Consider the following 18331-nt stretch of genomic DNA (forward strand, 5'->3'; position numbering starts at 1 on the left):
GATTATGGTTACTTAGTGTTTTGGAAATGCTGACCACACCCAACCCATTCTCAGAGGGGGGTATCGTGAAAGAGTTCATCACAATGATAACATATAGGCAAATCGTGCACCTCTACAGGAAATCACAGCCAGAGGAAAGTGGAGAAATGCTGAACTCCACAAAAACGCAAAGTAAACATCAGCAAACCGTGCAGAGAGGAGTGTGCAGAGAAGAGTGCGCACAGAGGAGTGCTGCCCGCGAGCTTAGAGTTCATTACGCGTCCACTAATTCCAGACTAATTATAGAGGCTTGATGGAGTCTGTGATGGAGAAGGTGCTGCAGAGTGGTGCTGATGCTGTTTCTGCTCTGGTCAGCTGTCAGAATGTGCTGAGATGCGTCAACACTGAGCTTCATTTCACTCAGCATCGTTACTGGACTGGACCGGACCGGACTGGACTGGTTCACTCAGAGAATTTAATATAACTCCAAAAGAATTACAAAAATAGATCACAGAACATGAATACAGTTGTTTTTATAGGGAGTGTTTACTGACCTACCTTAGAAAACAGTCCATCCTCTAGAACCTGTACAGAACGCAGCAGCACGGATCCTCACAGCACCAACACAGAGAGCTCATATCACCTCGTCTACACACCGCACTGACCGCCTGGATCTGTTAGAGAGAGTTTAAAGCTCTAAACGACCTTAAAGCTCCTGAATATATGTCTGTTTATGATCTCAGATCTGGAGAGTCTGACCTTCAGTAAAACGCAGAAAACGTGGGGAGACTTTCAGTTCAGCTTTTATTAGACAGTCGAGCTCAGAGCTCAGCTCAAAACGCAGCTCTTTAACTCGGAGCTTCAGTAAAGCTCTACAGCTCTTTGTGTTCATGTTTATCTCATTAATCTGATCGTACATGAATTTACATTAATACTCAGTGTCTTCTGCTACTGTTAAGCTTCATCGCCTGTCTGTAAAGGACTTTGAGCTGCCACCGCTGTGAAAAGCGCTCTGTAAATAAGGTTATTGTCATTAAGTCATATTTGAGGGGCTTAAATGGGCTTAAAATAGTCTTCCAACACATGCGATGTCAGAATGGCTACCTTGGATACCACATCGCACTAGGACGATACTTCAAAGCATCTGTACTTCCTAATACTTTTACTTCGACTCAGGTTTTATAGCAGTGAGTAATCCATTTTTCCCAGGTCCCTTCCAGTCATTAGCATTTAGTTTCTATATGACTTACTTACCAACTTCTCATTCAATGTTTCCACTCCACCTTAAACGGTGCCGCTGTTCCACTGTAGTGCCTGAGGTGGCAGAATGTACCAGCTGGACCATTTAAGGTGGAACGGAAAATCCGAATAAGAAATAAATTTAAAGGGGTATCTGATTTTTCAAACTGTCTGCGTAATTCAGTGTTTTCTTTACAGTGGTGGTGATGGGAACCAGGCGTCGCCATGACTACAACACAGATATAGACACTTTATTTACCATCCAGAACCACCAGAGAACCTACACGAGTCTTCTGAGCTTATATGGAATGTCGATGATGGAAAACAGTGGAAAATCTGGAATAATGAGTTTTCTTTGGGGACTATTTTGCCGCACAGCGCCCTGCATGTCTCCCTCCACCATGAATGGAGTTGAAGTTCTCTAAACTCTCATAAAACAGCGTCTCAGTCATCAGGCCGTGAATTCAGAACCAGTTCATGTAGGAACTTTCTGTGAGGGGCTTTTAGAGGGACGTCTGGTTCCCATCACCACCACTGTGAACGGCTCTGACTCAGTAAGTCCAGTAAAAACAGGACTGCTGAACAGCAGAGGGCGCCCGCGAGCGAGTCCTCAATGAATGGGAGTGAATGGAGCTCAACGGCTAAAAACTAGTTTCTAAAGTTAAAAGTTAAAATAGTTTCTAATCACTGAGCCAGAACTTTCCTTTAATTTGAGAAAGTAGAAGGACGAGTTTCACTAAAAAAAACAGAAATCTCACCTGTAAGTTTCCTTTATTCTACAGTAAATGTGTTTCGGGTGCCGTTTTAACCTCCTATAACTCGAGTTTAAAAGCTCCTAAAAATAAAACAGTAGTGTTAAAATGTTTGATGCTGTTCAGGAAATGATCGTTTATATTAAAAATGTTTAAGCATTTATAAACTAGGATTTTGCCCAAATGCTCTCAACTCATTCACTTTGGACTCGCTCGGGAGCGCCCTCTAGTGGAAGGAGAGGGAACTCTCCTCTCTACAGGTTCTCTGGCTATTTCACGGAGCCCCTAATTGGCTGTGGTTAAAAAAAATGAATGACATTGCGTTCCCTCGCAAAATATATGCATTCCATATAATATAATAATTCTATATATATCTCGTGGTTCTAAACAGAGCCATTCGCTCTACTGAAGAACCCTTGAAGAACCATCTTTTTTAAGAGTGTGGTGTAACTGCGGCTTTAAGCCCAATAAATGCGACTGAATGTTTGAAGATTTTGTTTTTTTTAAACTGTGATCTGTTCTGTGTTCCAGAGCGCTGTGTTACCTCAAACTGGACCGATATGAAGAAGCGAAGCAGGACTGCGATTCAGCTCTTCGGATTGAGCCGGCCAATAAGAAAGCGTTCTACAGACGGGCTCTCGCACACAAGGGCCTGAAGGTGATTACTGACTGTTTTCATATGGAAATCGTTTTGGTAAATATGCGTCTGATTCGCTCGGAGGGGGTCACGGGTCACTGTGGGAAATTAACATAACATCTCAAACTCTCAACACAGCAGCTGTAACCCTTTGAGTTTTTTTTCAAAGACTAATATTTTTACTTTTCTCTTTTTCTCCGCAAATCTTTTTATTGTTTTTAATAAATGTGTAACCATGTGCAACAAGACATGAGCAACAAACAAGTACAAAGTACTGAAGTGAGAACAAAACACCGGAACAAAACCTCATATCTCTGAAATTGTGACTTTACAGGAGAAGGAAAAAACATACCGTACATTTAATGGAAGTCAATGGAACCAGAATTTTTTCCAAGTAGTTTTGGGACCTTTGTTTTGGTCCATTCATCATGAAATTTACACACAATGTAAAGTCCAACAGGTATTTTCAACCTGAAAAACAAAAAAAAATGGACATACGAGGTTTTCTTCTGACAGCAGTGATATGCTGTATAACGAATAATTCCAAACAGAAGGTTAAGTGATACTTTATTAATCCCACAAACGGGGAAATTCCACCTCCGCATTTAACCCATCCGTGAAGCGAAACACCACATACACACTAGTGAATACACACACACTAGGGGGCAGTGAGCACGCTTGCCCGGAGCGGTGGGCAGCCCTATCCACGGGACACCTCAGTCATGTTGGTGTTTGAGGATTGAACCGGTGACCTTCCGGTCACAGGGCCAGTTCCCTAACCTCCAGCCCACGACTGCCCACAACTCTTGCTTTCTAGTCATTAACATTTAATTCCTGGCTCCTTTTTAGGGTTGTAATGAAAAAAGAATGTAAACGAATAAATTAATTAACCGTTTTAACACTGCTGTTATATTTTAAGAGCTTTTAAACTCAAATTATATGTCAGTGAGTGCAATTAGCCACTGAGCTGCTCTGCTCGCCAACCAATCAGCTCTTGGTTAACCCGGTTCTGGTCAGGCCCTTCTCAGCTGTAGTTGAAGGCTGATTCTGAGCTTCCTTAAGGGTCAGGTTGGTTTCGGTTAATTAGCTCTTTTATCCATTAACAGTTTCCTTTACATTAGATTTGTGCTCTCATGCCAAAGGTTACATGCAGTCTTCTGTCAAAAACTGTGACCAGAGCATATGATGGCATCAGTGAGGCTCAGTCCATTGTAAAGTCTGTGAGGATGGACTTTGGTCACTATCAGGCTGGCATTCAGTGTGCTTGGTTTGTTAGGCTTGCACATTTTTACTGAAATGAGATGATAATCTAGTGCGTTTTATCTCCTGCAGGATTACTTGTCCTCCAGCACTGACCTGCAGGAGGTTCTTCAGCTGGACCCGAACGTGCGGGAGGCCGAGCAGGAGCTGCAGGAGGTCACGGTTCTCCTGAGGGAGAGCCTACTGACCGCTCAGGGTGAATACACGCTTAAGACAGCACTTTTTCAGAAGCATTTCGAGCTGCATGTCTGTGTGTGTTCAGAGAACCGGAGGGGCTGATAATCTCGTTGTTATCAGCAGTGTTGAGTTACTGGGTGTTTTCCACAGATTATCATACTCATCGTCAAAATAGAGTTGCACCCAGAAGGAATCAACCAACAGGAATGAAACTTGGTGGGTAGGTTTGACACCATGAAACATGCGAACGATTCCGGTGATATAAGCAAGGTGATACAAGTACACGTGATATAAGCAAGACCGAGCTTTATCGCTGTACCTGACTGACCAGACAGGGCTGTCCCATCATGCATGCTCTCCATCTTGTGCTGTTGGGTCTGCTTCGGAGAAGAGTTCGAGAGGGGTCGCATCATAGAGCTCCAGGAAATGGGGTGGTCTGATCGACGTATTGCGCGCCATACAGATATCACCTTAGCACGCTGTTGACGGCAGTGGACAGAAGAAGGCACTCACCAGCGACATGAAGGATCTGGGCGACCTACACAAACCATGGATTGTCCGACATGCGCGGAGTGACCCAACAGCCACGACTGCAGACAATCAAACCCTCGAGTCATCCCACCACTGACAGATGCACGCAGACCGTTACTACGACTGCCCTTCTTACCACCCCAGCATCACCAAAGACTGCAACGGTGTCGTGCCAGACTGTTGTGGAGTGACTTGCGACGGCAGTGGTTCATCTTCGGTGACGAGTCCCGCTTCTGTCTTGGTGGAGACCACCGATGAATGGTGGTCAGCGCCACTATAAACGCTGTCACGCATCACAGAAGGCCTGCTGTCATGGTGTTTGTATGATTGCAGACCACCTTTGGCCTTCGTTGCAGACTGCTGCGGTCTCAAGAGCTGCCTTGAGGACACTGACACTGTGCCGTGGCCAGCTGCATCGGCAGACCTGTCCCCAATTGGAAGTGTGTGGGATGCCATTGGACGTGCCATCAACACTCCAACCCTACTGCAGAATCTGCGTGAGAATATTCAGGCTGCCTGGGACGGATTATCACAGGACGGCATTAGGAACCCCTTCAGCTCCGTTCCGAGACGTCTGGCATGTTGCATTAGCAAACTGAGAGACGCTCCTTCTGTATGTGTAGCTCAGTAAATGTCGCCCATATCAGTCAAAACGTTTAATGGTTTATTATTCCGGGTAACTTTCACCTTCCTTAGGGGTTGCGCTGCAGTCCGACACATCCTTATTTAACTCTTACCGTTTTTGGGTAAACACAGCGCAGAGAAACTAAGTGGCCTCTTCTCTTTCCTCCAGGCTGATGGTGTTGGAGAACATGAATAAGCGTGATGAGTGGGGAACTGTGGGAAGAAGCAGCCGTCTTCCATCAGAGCGAGACACGGTCAATCCACACCGCAGGAGCTCCAGCTCAACGAGCTTCAGCACAAAGACAGACGGGGATCATGAAGAAAAACCGCGAGGAACATTTCATTCGCTAAAGCAGCACCAGGTTCCTCGTAACATTATGAGGGGCCAGAGAAGAGCATAGCTAATGATCAGATTCCTCCTAGATCAGCCGGTGAAACTGAAGCTCAGCCCAAGTTTCGCCAGCTAACATCCCTGATATTCCGTATAGATGCATGTTGATTTTGCCACCTGTTGACTGTAGCTTTGAATTTCCGCAAACGGTCATGCTGGAGATCGTGTTTGGAGTCACTGTGCAGACCTCAGTTCTATAAATGTTGGGACAGTATGTGGAATGCCGAGGAAAACTGAGAGCAGTGATCAGGAAATTTTGGTATTCATTTAAAACCAGAATAAAAAGATCATATTTGTTTTATCTTTTTTATCTTTAACATTTATTTAAAATCTATGCTAATTCCAAGTTTGTTGCCAGCAACACGTTCCAAAAAAAAAGTTGGGGCAGGAGCCAAGGTGCAAAATACAAGGGGTCCCCGGTGAGAGGGGGGTCTGGGACTCAGTACCTACTCTCTTGGACCCCCTGAATGTCAAAATTCTGAGGGGTCCCTGAAAACAAACCTCGTACTGAAAAATGAAAACCACACTCCGATCTAGAAATCCGATGGATTTGATCTCAGTGATCAGATCTCTCAGCACTGTGAGCTCTGACTCAGATTTCTATCGGATCTCTCAGTCTGTGTGAGACCGTGGACGTCGCGAGCGGCGCTGAAACCAAACACCAAATAAAGGATTTAATCATTCTTCATCTTCTAGATGATGGAAGTTCATTTTTTCAGGTGAAGTGACAAAGTTTGAGCTTTATGTTACATTTATGTTGCATCGTCTTCTGTGAGTTTACTGGCTGGTTGTAAAGCAGAAGTCTGATTACAGTCTGACTCCTGTAGACCTGGAGTTTCCCCATTATCTGATTACTGTCTCACTCATGTAGACCTGGAGTTTCCCCATTATCTGATTCCTGTCTGATTCATGTAGACCTGGAGTTTCCCCATTATCCGATTACTGTCTGACTCCTGTAGACCTGGAGTTTCCCCATTATCCGATTACTGTCTGACTCCTGTAGACCTGGAGTTTCCCCATTATCCGATTACTGTCTGACTCCTGTAGACCTGGAGTTTCCCCATTATCCGATTACTGTCTGACTCCTGTAGACCTGGAGTTTCCCCGTTATCCGATTACTGTCTGACTCCTGTAGACCTGGAGTTTCCCCGTTATCCGATTACTGTCTGACTCCTGTAGACCTGGGGTTTCCCCATTATCTGATTACTGTCTGACTCCTGTAGACCTGGAGTTTCCCCATTATCTGATTACTGTCTGACTCCTGTAGACCTGGAGTTTCCCCATTATCTGATTACTGTCTGACTCATGTAGACCTGGAGTTTCCCCATTATCTGATTACTGTCTGACTCCTGTAGACCTGGAGTTTCCCCATTATCTGATTACTCAAGCACATGAAAACGTATTAATCAGATTACTGACCAAATCTGATTTTCTGCAGTTACCAGGTTATTGAGTGCATGGAAAGGCAGTGTTTTGTTATTTGGGTTTCTTCTTGGGTAAGAACAGAATCCACACAAGCAAGAGCTCAAGAGGCGAGAACCGTTCTGTACTTTAAGAACACGTCATGAACCTGACGGACACTTTCACTGAAGACCTTTCAAGGAACACGCTGAAGAACACACACAGGTAGATATTGTGAATGAGGCCCAAAGTTCTTAAACTTCATGTTCCTAGTCCAACTTTTTTGGAACGTGCTGCAATTTCAGAATCAGGCATTACTTTCTGACCACCTCCTTGTTTCTACGCTCATTGTCCATTTTATTGCTCATTACTATGGTATGAAGTGGTGCTGGTTTGAGTGGATCAGACACAGCAGTGCTGCTGGAGGTTTTAAACACTGTGTCCACTCACTGTCCACTCTATTAGACACTCCTACCTTGTCAGTCCTCCTTGTAGGTGTAAAGTCAGAAGCGACAGCTCATCTGCTGCTGCAGTTTGTGTTGGTCATCCTCTAGTCCTTCATCAGTGGCCACAGGAGGCTGTCGGGCTGGTGGACTATTCTCAGTCCGTCAGTGACACCGTGTCTGATCCACTCAGACCAGCACAACACACACTAACACACCACCACCACGTCAGTGTTACTGCAGTGCTGAGAATGACCCACCACCCAAATAGTACCTGCTCTGTGAGGGTCCATGGGGGTCCTGACCACTGAAGAACAGGGTAACAGAGTATCAGAGAAACAGATGGACTACAGTCTGTAACTGTAGAACTACAGAGTGCAGCTATACAGTCAGTGGAGCAGATAAAGTGGACAGTGAGGGTAGAAACGAGGAGGTGGTCAGTTACACCTGATCCATCTACGTTTATTTAAAAAAACCTAATGTTGACCGAGTTGTTTTGGTTCAGGATTCAGAATATTTCTTATTTATATTTAGATGTGCTGTCCCACCTTTTTGCAACTGAGGTTTGTAGTGTGTTTTGGAACCAACCGTAGACAGCAGTGTGTGTGTATTCAAGACGTGCCTTTATTTGGAATAGCCACTACAGGCCATTCAGAGTAACCTGAGGAACATCAACTGACTGTTCTCTCAGGATCAGGATGAGCGCAGCAGGCCAGCGGATCAGTTTACTCCTCATTCGCTCCCACTTCACCGATACGTCTCGTGCTTTCAGATTAAAGAGTAAAAACACGGCAGGTTGTTCCAAACGGCTCAGCAGTGACTGTAAAACACAGGAAAGCCCTGTAAATCTGTACATGAATTAGCTGGTAAGAGTTTAGCAGATGTATGAAATAAATACTGAATGTGTTCTTTTAGGAATGCGAGTGCTGTAAATCTTGCAAAAATAAAAAGCTTTCTAAAACACCAACACTGATGTCTCAAAGGTGGGAAAAACATCAAAGAAATAACTAATAGATCAATCAAATTTGGAGTAGATGTCCAAATGATCATTTCTTTCACAATTCCTCCATAAATGGTAAACAAACTCATTCAGAGTCGTTCAGAGCGGTTTGGCATGAAACGGTCCAGTTCTAGATAAACTTGACTCTTCACAGTGGTGGTGATGGGAACCAGACGTCCCTCTAAAAGCTCCTCACAGAAAGTTCCTACATGAACTGGTTCTGAATTCACTGCCTGATGACTGAGACGCTGTTTTATGAGAGTTTAGAGAACTTCAACTCCATTCATGGTGGAGGGAGACATGCAGGGCGCTGTGCGGCAAAATAGTCCCCAAAGAAAACTCATTATTCCGGATTTTCCACTGTTTTCCATCATCAACATTCCATATGAACTCAGAAGACTCGTGTAGGTTCTCTGGTAGTTCTGGACAGTATGGTCCGCAACCAGGTGTGGACTTTGGTAGGTTCCTACAGTCTTTAGATCACAATGGTGTCCACCAAAGAGAAGGAGGAAGAAAAAAATACACACACACCAATCAGGCATAACATTATGAGCACCTCCATGTCTACACTCATTGTCCATTTTTTGTTGTGCTGGTGCGAGTGGATCAGACACAGCAGTGCTGCTGGAGTTTTTAAACACTGCGTCCACTCACTGTCCACTCTATTAGACTCTCCTACCTTGTCGGTCCACCTTGTAGATGTAAAGTCAGAGTTTGTGTTGGTCATCCTCTCGTCCTTCATCAGTGGTCACAGGACGCTGAGGTGTTTAAAAACTCCAGCAGCACTGCTGTGTCTGATCCACTTGTACCAGCACAACACACACTAACACACCACCACCCAAACAGTACCTGCTCTGTGAGGGTCCATGGGGGTCCTGACCACTGAAGAACAGGGTAACAGAGTATCAGAGAAACAGATGGACTACAGTCTGTAACTGTAGAACTACAGAGTGCAGCTATACAGTAAGTGGAGCTGATAAAGTGGACAGTGAGCGTAGAAACAAGGTCATAATGTTACGCCTGATCCATGTATGTATGTAAACACACACACACACACACAACCACGATTGAGGTCACACCGACATTCATTTAATCCATTTCTGCTGTTTGATTCTTTTCTTTTATTATTATTCTGAAAGACACATAATGGAGGAACAACAAACGTTTTTTCTCTCTAACTCCAAAAGGCACCATGAGTCAACATAGGTACAAAAAAAAAAAAAAAATCACTTATTAATCATGAGGTGTTTCAAACGACCTGAATGCATTGGTGTGATTTTACCATCATAACCTTTGAACTGAGAAATGTCAGACTTACAGGGATTAAAGTGGATCCAAACCCTTTTGATTCAACCATACAAAGCCAATTAACAAGCATTAAACTGAAGGAATACTGCAGCGCTCGTCTGGACGCCTCAGTATCTGCCCACTGAGCTCTCCCGTAAAGTGCCTAACGAGCTGCTCTGTTCCTTCACCAAGCACAGAATAATATTGTCAGTGGTAACGGACTGTATGAGACACAGTTAACAGAGATGATGCTGAAAAAAGCCAGATTATTCCTTTAACTTCAGCCTCTCCCATTCACTTTACTCTGCTCAACATATTTTACGAATACGGCTGAATCAAAAGGGCTGTGGCGCAAGTTTCCTTAACCTACCAGAAGAGGGCGCCGACACAAGCTGTATCCAGAGCACCCCACACAGGGATTCAACACATAACCACCTTTCCAAAAATGGAAAAGAAAGAGAAACACAAAGTATAATCGCTTTAGAAAGGAGAAACAAAACCATTTACAATAAAACAAAAAAAAAAGTCCATCATTGCCTGGTCCCTCTTAGGTTTTTCTGTCTGATAAACGCTGCTATGAAGGCATCATAAACCCTTTAAAACGGTCTGAAGTCTGAGTTATGAGTAGAAGCGGATCCCTCCAACCACAGATATAACTTGGTCTATATAACTGAGAGAATATATACGGTGTTTTTCTGTGTAAATGTCAGGTGCCTGAAAGCACTATAGCTCACTATTCATGAGGCTCAGGCAAAAAAAAAAAAGAAAAAAAAAGATTGAGAAAAAAAACAAAACAAAAAAATAAACAACCCTCAATCACAGCAACCGTCACTGAAATAGAGGCATATGTGATTAAACAGCTACATCATCAGCCACCATCCGTATCTGTCCATCACCTGCCGTCTTACATTCGTCTGTTGCTCTTCATGAGTTTCCTCCAGCGTTACTCGCTCCGTTAAGCGGAACCGGTGACCTTCTTTAACCCCCTTTCTTAGCGGCCTCTTTAATCGACCGCGAGTTCCCTCCGCCACATTCTGTGATCAACACTGGCCGACCTGGAAATTAAACAAACCGCCACAAAAACAAAAGCTTTGCTTTTTTTCAACCCCCTCTTATATTTATATATCTATATATATATATATGAGAAAATGAGTCTGTGTGCAATAATCCTCAGCAAGAAAACTGGGCGTGAGGTTAGCTTTGAAAGCTAGCATTTGGGTTAGCTCATCTCCTGCCCTCCTGCTTACTGTGTTGTGATGTCACAACCACTGTTTGTTTTTTGTTTTTTTTCTTTTCCCCACGAGCGCTAGATCTCAGTCTGAATGCAGGCATTGCGCACGGGGCTGCCTGGCTGAGGGAGGTTGTTATTATGTTCTTTAGGAGATCCCACCGTAACACTGGGGTCTAGCTCAGGTGCACAGATCAAGCCAACGTTCTCCTTGGTGATGTGGCAAAGGGGGCGCTCCCCTCCGCTTGTGGCGGTAGCAGCAGCAGCAGCAGCCTGGGGCAGGTGAACGGGGACGGGGCAGTTTTCCAGCCGGTCGTGCTCCACTTCAGGTAGAGGGCTGACCGCCCCGGCCCCGTTCGAGGGCCTGGAGTGAGGCTCGTGGGTGCAGCAGGATGGCCGGCAGGCGTCCAGATCGGAGCAGCTGAACTCGGAGAAGTGGCTGCAGTGCGAGTCAGCCACGGATGGCAGGCTGCCGCTCAGAGACGGCGAATCGAACTCGCTGGAGTTGGTGCTGCGCTGCTCCAGCAACTGAGCGTCCATGTCCTCTCGCGTCTCGTTTATTTTCGTGCCGCCGCCTTTCTTGCGCAGCTTGCCCTTGCTCTTCTTGCCCGAAGACGAGGAGGAGGACGAGGACTCCTTGGCCCAGCGGGACGAGCCGCACTTGCCCTCGTGCGGACAGCCAGAGGAACACACACCGCCCCCGCGGCCGCCTGTGCTGCCGTCGTCCATGCTGCTGCTGCCGCTGTGGTGCCGCAGCTTCCCCAGCTTGGACTCTACGTCCACCTGCACCTCCATACTGCTGCCGTCTCTGCTAAACACAGAACAGAGCGACACGATGAATCTCATTTGTGGTCTGTAAAACAGACCGCTACGGAAAACGCCTCATTTTTTACTGCAAAAATTTGACTTTTCGCTACGTCTTGCTTTTGCTGACCTGTCTAGAGGCATGTAGGCATTAAGAATGGATCCAGCCATTGCTTTGGTACTAGCGTTGTCACTGATTGTCCCCAGGCTGACTGTGCCGGACTCTCCGCTCAGACTGCAGCGCTCCTTCTGGACGTCAGCCTGAACCTCCAGCCTGCAGGAGAAACAGCGGAGAACATTGTCGAACGCACCTTCAATAACATTCTCACCATTTGCTCTGAATAATCAGTCAGAATCGCTTTGCTTCGCCAAGTTTGTCTTGGTGAGTCACACGTGTATGAGATTTAACATTAAACAGACGAGACAAGCAAACAGACTCAACAAGTATTGAACAAAGGGGAAAAAAATAAAACAATACAATGAAAACACAGAATAAAGCATAATGATAAAAAACAGCCAATGTGAAAGGAGCTCAGGAGACGTACAAGATATGGGATATATGTACATGTGAATGTACGCAAGCAGGTCCAGATGTGCTAGAAAATATATAGTACTTTAATAGTATATTGAATATTACAGAGTGAGACGAAGATGTTTATGCTGCAATAAATGAGGATGTTTGGTGGTCAGTGTGAGTGTCCACTGTGGTTAATGACCTACAGCTCTGGGTACAAAGCTTCGTCTGTTACAGCTATTCTTCTGATATTTGGTAACGATTTGTTGGACCACACCACAAACTTCCTCCTCCATGGTTTTATACAGTCACTAAAGAGAGATGTATGCAAACAGCATCTAAATTCAAATAATGCACATTTTTTAATGCAGATTTTAACTCTTTTTCACAAAACCATCCCCCACCCCTATTTTCCTGCACTGACAGAAGGCACTGTGGCCCCCAGGACCCCTGTTTCCCATGGTTAAGTACTCCAATACCAAGACTGGGCAAATAAAGCCCACCAAAATAAAACGTGTGGACCATTTTCAAAAGTAAAATCCATAAACAACAAAAAAGGTGCATAAATATCTCCTCTAGTCATGTTTGTGTCTTGTTTGTCTAGTGAACTGAGGTGACTAGTGAACTAGTGAGTTTGTCTACAGCTGAACTGAATCGTAGGATATTTAGTAATGCGGTAATCGTGCCTACTAACAATGATAAGGATAAACAGCAGGATTTGCATTTACCTGTTAAAGCAGTTGACCATGGCGCTGCCGGACAGGCTGCCGGTGATGCTGGCTCCTGCGAGGGCCATGGTGCTGGCGTTTTCACTCAGGTTGTCTCTCATGGCTCCGATGCGCTCCATGTGGCTCCCGCTGGCGCTCAGGCTGCCGGTCAGTCCGCCCACGCTGCCCTCGCCGATACTCGGGTTATGCCTGGTCTCCGCCACAGAGGTGGTGTCTGCACACAGACAGAGGATCACGGTTATTAAGATTAATATTCTACCTCAGGAGGAGCCCAGCAGGCTCTCATTTACTGAGGAGAGAAGATTACAGAGACTGGAAGACACCAACAACGCCCAGCGTCCGTTTATACGCCCTCCTAACACTTTCAGCTCACGCTGGACACCACACGACGTACATCACTGCCAGATGAAAAGCACACTCCAGTATTTTTGTTTCATATTCTTTTCTTCCCTCTGTCTTTATTCATGGCTTTCTCTTATGTCTCTTACTGATTGATAGATGTATTAGTAATTAATTAATCCTGTATCAGTGACCAATAACGTTTTTGTGGCTGAAACAGATCCTGAAATAATGTGGCTAAAAATTTTGATAAATGTTAAAATTGCGAGGTAATTATCACAGCATTATATATTTTCACCAACACAGATATAATTGTGATTCATCAATCAGCTGAGTTTTTTTTTTTTTTTAAGAAATAGTTCGGCAAAAAAAATGTAATGAAAACAGTAACTTAACCTCTTGCTCTCCAGGGCATGTTTTGGTATGTCCATCTGAATTTACGTGACCAAATCATAAGGCAAATTATTCAGTTAATGCATTTAATAAATGCTATTTATTTATTTATTGTAAAAGTTCCCCTCAAATAAACAGAACGTGTGTTTTATGATCTACACATATCACTATATGCTCACAATTTACTGCTGAAAAGCCAAAAATCTCGGCCGCTCTTTGTGTTGTCTTCTAAAAGTGATGTTTCCAGAGCAGATCACTGAAGAGACGCCGTCTGTTTATAGTTTAGAGCCCAGATTTGGGGAAAAACGGGTCGACTTTCAGTAGAAAAACAAAGTTCAGCTTCTTTTATTATAAGGGTTTAAAATGACGTCACCGTCTATTAGACTGGAGAGAAGAGCTACAGCCTCACACGACGCCCAGCTTCTGAATGGAGCTCAGTGAATATGAACGTTATGAGGAACATGACCGAGTGCGGTTTGGGACCACCGGTGGTCTCGAGGAATCTACTCGTTAAGGTCACTCACCGGTTGCTGCTGCACCGCTGCCCACATTCATGTCGTTTTCGTCATCAAACTCAATCCGCACACCTTTACCGTTCCCCGCAGACACTCCGCAGCCGCCGCTACGGCACAGCGAGATCGGCACCACGCCGTACACGTACGCCAGCATGATGGGCACTCCAATACCTAACGCAGAGCGATGGACAATTAGTGGATGCACCGTGTTTCTCATTTCTTTTCTTTTCAAGGAATAATTAAATGCTGTACATATGGGGGGGGGGGGCAAAAATGCATCACAATACTTAATATTAAATAATAAGAACAGACAAAATAGAACCAGTAGTGCCAAATATAAATAAATAAATAAAAAACACTGATATCAACAATAATAATCCTACAACGACTGGGTGATTAATCGTAATCTTGCCCAAGTCAGTAAATTTTATTATTATTTTTTTATTCTGCTCTGCTTTCCCGTCTGTGTGTTCACGTACTTTCCCCTTAAAACTTATCACCACGTGACCTCATCACATCCACTCTGTGACCTGGAATCTAAGGCTACGTTCACACAGCAGGTAAGTGGCCCAAATCTGATTGATTTTGTTTGGCTGATCAGATTATCTTTAAATGTGATCTGTATGTGACCGTCTGAACAGATCAGCTCTTAAACTGACCCACATGCTCAAAAGAACAGAGAGTCACGCCAGATCCAGATGTAAACAATCACAACTGCCAACGAACGCCAGTCACTTCATCTTCACCAGCATCACAGGAGCCATCGTGACGCTTCACTGACCGACAGCTGGGCTCATCACTTCTTCTGTTCACGTCCTCAGATTCTTTAAACTTTGCTTTCTGATTTTTAAGCTGTTCTTCGACACTGAGCCTCGTTCTCCTGCAGCTGCGTTCGGACATTTCTTTAGAAATCTGATCAAACACTGAGGGTTTTGAGGATTCTCTTACAGAAATATCACCCCAAATGTTGATTAGGTCATTCTTCTTATGAAGAACGTCGAGTTGGACTAACGGAAAAGGCGCATGAATTGTTATCTGGCTGTAGAGACAATTTACATTAAGATATGCAGAACATATTTACAGTACAAACCCTGTCAGTGAACTATGAGGGCAAAAAAACAAAAAAATAATCATTTATTGTTATCGAGGCAAAACATTCAATTAATCAAGATATGGATGAGGTCATATCGCCCAGCACGACTACCAATACCAAACTCCAATGATGTTTATTCAATGTTTTACAAACTACACTGCATTAAATCCAAACCTGTCTTAATATGCTCACTTTGCAATGCAAATTGTAATGAATGTTTAAGTATAGACATCCATGTTATTCCCAAAATAGAGTATAAGGACATTCTAAAATTCCGTCATACTGCCCGCCCCATGTGCATAATCCACTTGATGTGCGCTGTCCTGTGGCCGTCAGCTGGGCGTGCCTGCACTACTGATTTCCTAGCACTTCTAAATAGTAAAGTGACATAATGAACAGATAAATAAAAAGTAAAAGCCAGTCACGAACAGAAAGACTGTTAAACTTACATAAGCAAATTATTCTAGCGCCGTCAGATGGTATTGATTTGTTAGAACCAGGTGAGCAGCTTGCTCATCACTCCTCATCAGCCATCAGCTTTGAAAGCCCACAAATTCATTTGACAGCTCTTCTCCAACAACAAAACATTTCCTCATAACTTCACGTTATGTAATAAGGCGACTTTTGTCTCTGACACCAGCCCAGGAGGAAACTGGACGTTAAAACGGTTTCCTTACCAACGGTCACTGCAGCCACTACTGGTGACACAATAACGGACAACGTGACTCCGCCTGCGATTACCAGGTTCCTCTTGTGCTTTGAGATGTCCTTTCCTTCATAGCGGTTATGAATCTGAAAAGAAGCAATAAAGAAAAACGGCAGTTAGAAATATATTCTTTTGCAAGCTCAATAGAGACGACCCTGCATAAATGCACTAAGTGCAACGTTCAAAAGCATCCAGACAATCCTGCTAATGAGAGAATTCACTAACTGCTGATACAGCTTGTAGAGTCCCCACAGAAACACTTTAACCAACAGAAGGGGCGCTCTGGAGCAGCTGCACGTGAGCCTAAGTTAGACTCCTATCACAATATCTTGCAGGCTGGGACCAACAAGAAAACAGCCCACTGTCGGTGGGAGCGGGACGAAGGGCGCATTAAGAGAAACCCTGTAAATTAATGACCAGCCTAAATAAAGAAGCACGATCACTAAATCGTATATAAACCATAAAATGATGAGTAAAACAGTTCAAATGAAGCAGCCGATCACATGAACAGGCAGATTCTCGTAGCTCACAGAGACGGTGGAGCCTTCAGTCCGACGGCCACAGCTGCCCAGTGGAACACCAAAAATAACCGCTCTGTGGTTTAATTCCTGCTCTGTGTTTACTGGGAATAAATGGCATTTGGTGAGGTTACCCAGTGAGTCTGACGACCAAGACTGCAGTGTTATTTCAGCAGAGGATAGTGTTTGTGAACAGACTGTGTCAGATTTTCTGCAGGAGCAGGATGAAATCTTGCGTGAATGGGACTGAAAACAGTCCTGCGTAGACGTCTAACCTAGGGTCACCATGCTCAATGCCAAGAGCAGGTTACGGGGGGTATAAAGCCCCCCCAGCATTGGGCTGTGGAGCAGTGGAGCTGTGTTCTTTGGAGTGATGGACTTTTGGGATGAGTTGGAGTGATCCAGAACAGACCATCCAACATCAGCACCTGACCTCATCACTAATGCTCAATCAAATCCTCACAGCAATGATCCAACAGCAAGTGTAAAGCCCTCCCAGAAGAGTAGAGGCTGATACTGCAGCACAATCTCACTATTAATACCCTTCATTTCAGAAGAAATGCTGGAAGTGGTGTCAAAAAACTCGCATACATGCTTGGGTCCGCTTTCCTGTCTCTCCATAGGAGCCACTGGCGTCACCGATCGTCTCTGGTGTTCCACATAATGAAGGAAACACCAGAGACGTTTTTAATGATCAATGCATTTTACAGAACATCACAAACCACACGCTGTCCATCAGGGAACGTCACTAAAATATGGAATTTTATCCATTTATCTTTAACCCTAACCCTAACCCTATTTTTCCACAATGACCTCAGAGTAAAGTCGGCCACATCCATCCATCCATCCATCCATCCATCCATTTTCTAAGCCGCTTCTCCGTCAGGGTCGCGGGGGGTGCTGGAGCCTATCCCAGCAGTCATCGGACGGAAGGCAGGATACACCCTGGACAGGTCGCCAGTCCATCGCAGGGCAGACAGACAGACACAGACAGTCACTCACACCCAGGGGCAATTTAGCACGTCCAATTGGCCTGACTGCACGTCTTTGGACTGTGGGAGGAAACCGGAGAACCCGGAGGAAACCCACGCAGACACGAGGAGAACATACAGACTCCACACAGAGAGGACCCCGGTCGCCCGGTCGGGGAATCGAACCCAGGCCCTCCTTGCTGTGAGGTGACAGCGCTACACACCGTGCCGCCTAAATCACATCAGTATTTAAAGCAAATAACGGTATGAATGCGTCTCATGATACTGATCTTATCTAAAAATGTGACCCACCAACACAACTCATTCATATGACTACTTACACTGTGGGTGGAGAAGATCATTGATGATTTTTTTATGATCTTTGTGACGTGGAACAGCATTAGTGGTTTTTTTTTATTTAATAATATTTTATTTATTACATTTTGAGATATTTTGAGATACTATATTATTTAAAAATAATTTTTTCAATCGTTAAATGATAACTTTGTTGTCACCCTTAAGAGCTGTATATGAGCTCTGTAAGTAAACAGGCTTCCTATTGTTCTTGTTTATGTCCCAGCAGAACAACACTGGTTTCCCAGCTCACTCATATTTAATTTACATGCGTTTATTCAGCAGATAATCTTATCTGAGCAGTGAGCAGATGGCTCAGTGACACAATGTGAAACATTTAAATAAGCTGCATGACTGACAATTATGCCACACAGCTCTATTAACAGCAGCTGTCAGTATTAAAAATAATGCGGGAGCAACACGCAGGAAAAAGTTGGTGCATGTCAA

General features: G+C 44.5%; 2 protein-coding genes across 5 annotated transcripts in view; one reads left to right on the forward strand and one right to left on the reverse strand.

The window, feature by feature from the left end:
• The window catches only part of spag1a (sperm associated antigen 1a), a 28396-nt gene extending 22120 nt beyond the window's left edge, over positions 1-6276 (forward strand). The window contains exons 6-8 of the mRNA XM_037535238.1: positions 2502-2628; positions 3940-4063; positions 5369-6276. Coding sequence (XP_037391135.1) covers positions 2502-2628; positions 3940-4063; positions 5369-5373 — 256 coding nt within the window. The 3' untranslated portion in view covers positions 5374-6276. The remainder of the gene's footprint in view (positions 1-2501; positions 2629-3939; positions 4064-5368) is intronic.
• Positions 6277-9522: 3246 nt separating this feature from the next.
• rnf19a (ring finger protein 19A, RBR E3 ubiquitin protein ligase) overlaps positions 9523-18331 on the reverse strand; it is a 64976-nt gene continuing 56167 nt past the window's right edge. For 2 of the 4 annotated variants that reach the window (XM_017716935.2, XM_017716934.2), the window contains exons 6-10: positions 16013-16127; positions 14252-14413; positions 12996-13209; positions 11884-12027; positions 9523-11760 (exon numbers count right to left, since the gene is read on the reverse strand). In XM_017716935.2, the coding sequence (XP_017572424.1) occupies positions 11028-11760; positions 11884-12027; positions 12996-13209; positions 14252-14413; positions 16013-16127 (1368 nt within the window). In that variant the 3' untranslated portion in view covers positions 9523-11027. The remainder of the gene's footprint in view (positions 11761-11883; positions 12028-12995; positions 13210-14251; positions 14414-16012; positions 16128-18331) is intronic. The other 2 variants (XM_037535494.1, XM_017716937.2) reach the window with 2 other exon arrangements.

This window comes from Pygocentrus nattereri, chromosome 27, assembly GCF_015220715.1.
Source record: "Pygocentrus nattereri isolate fPygNat1 chromosome 27, fPygNat1.pri, whole genome shotgun sequence".
NCBI lineage: Eukaryota > Metazoa > Chordata > Actinopteri > Characiformes > Serrasalmidae > Pygocentrus > Pygocentrus nattereri.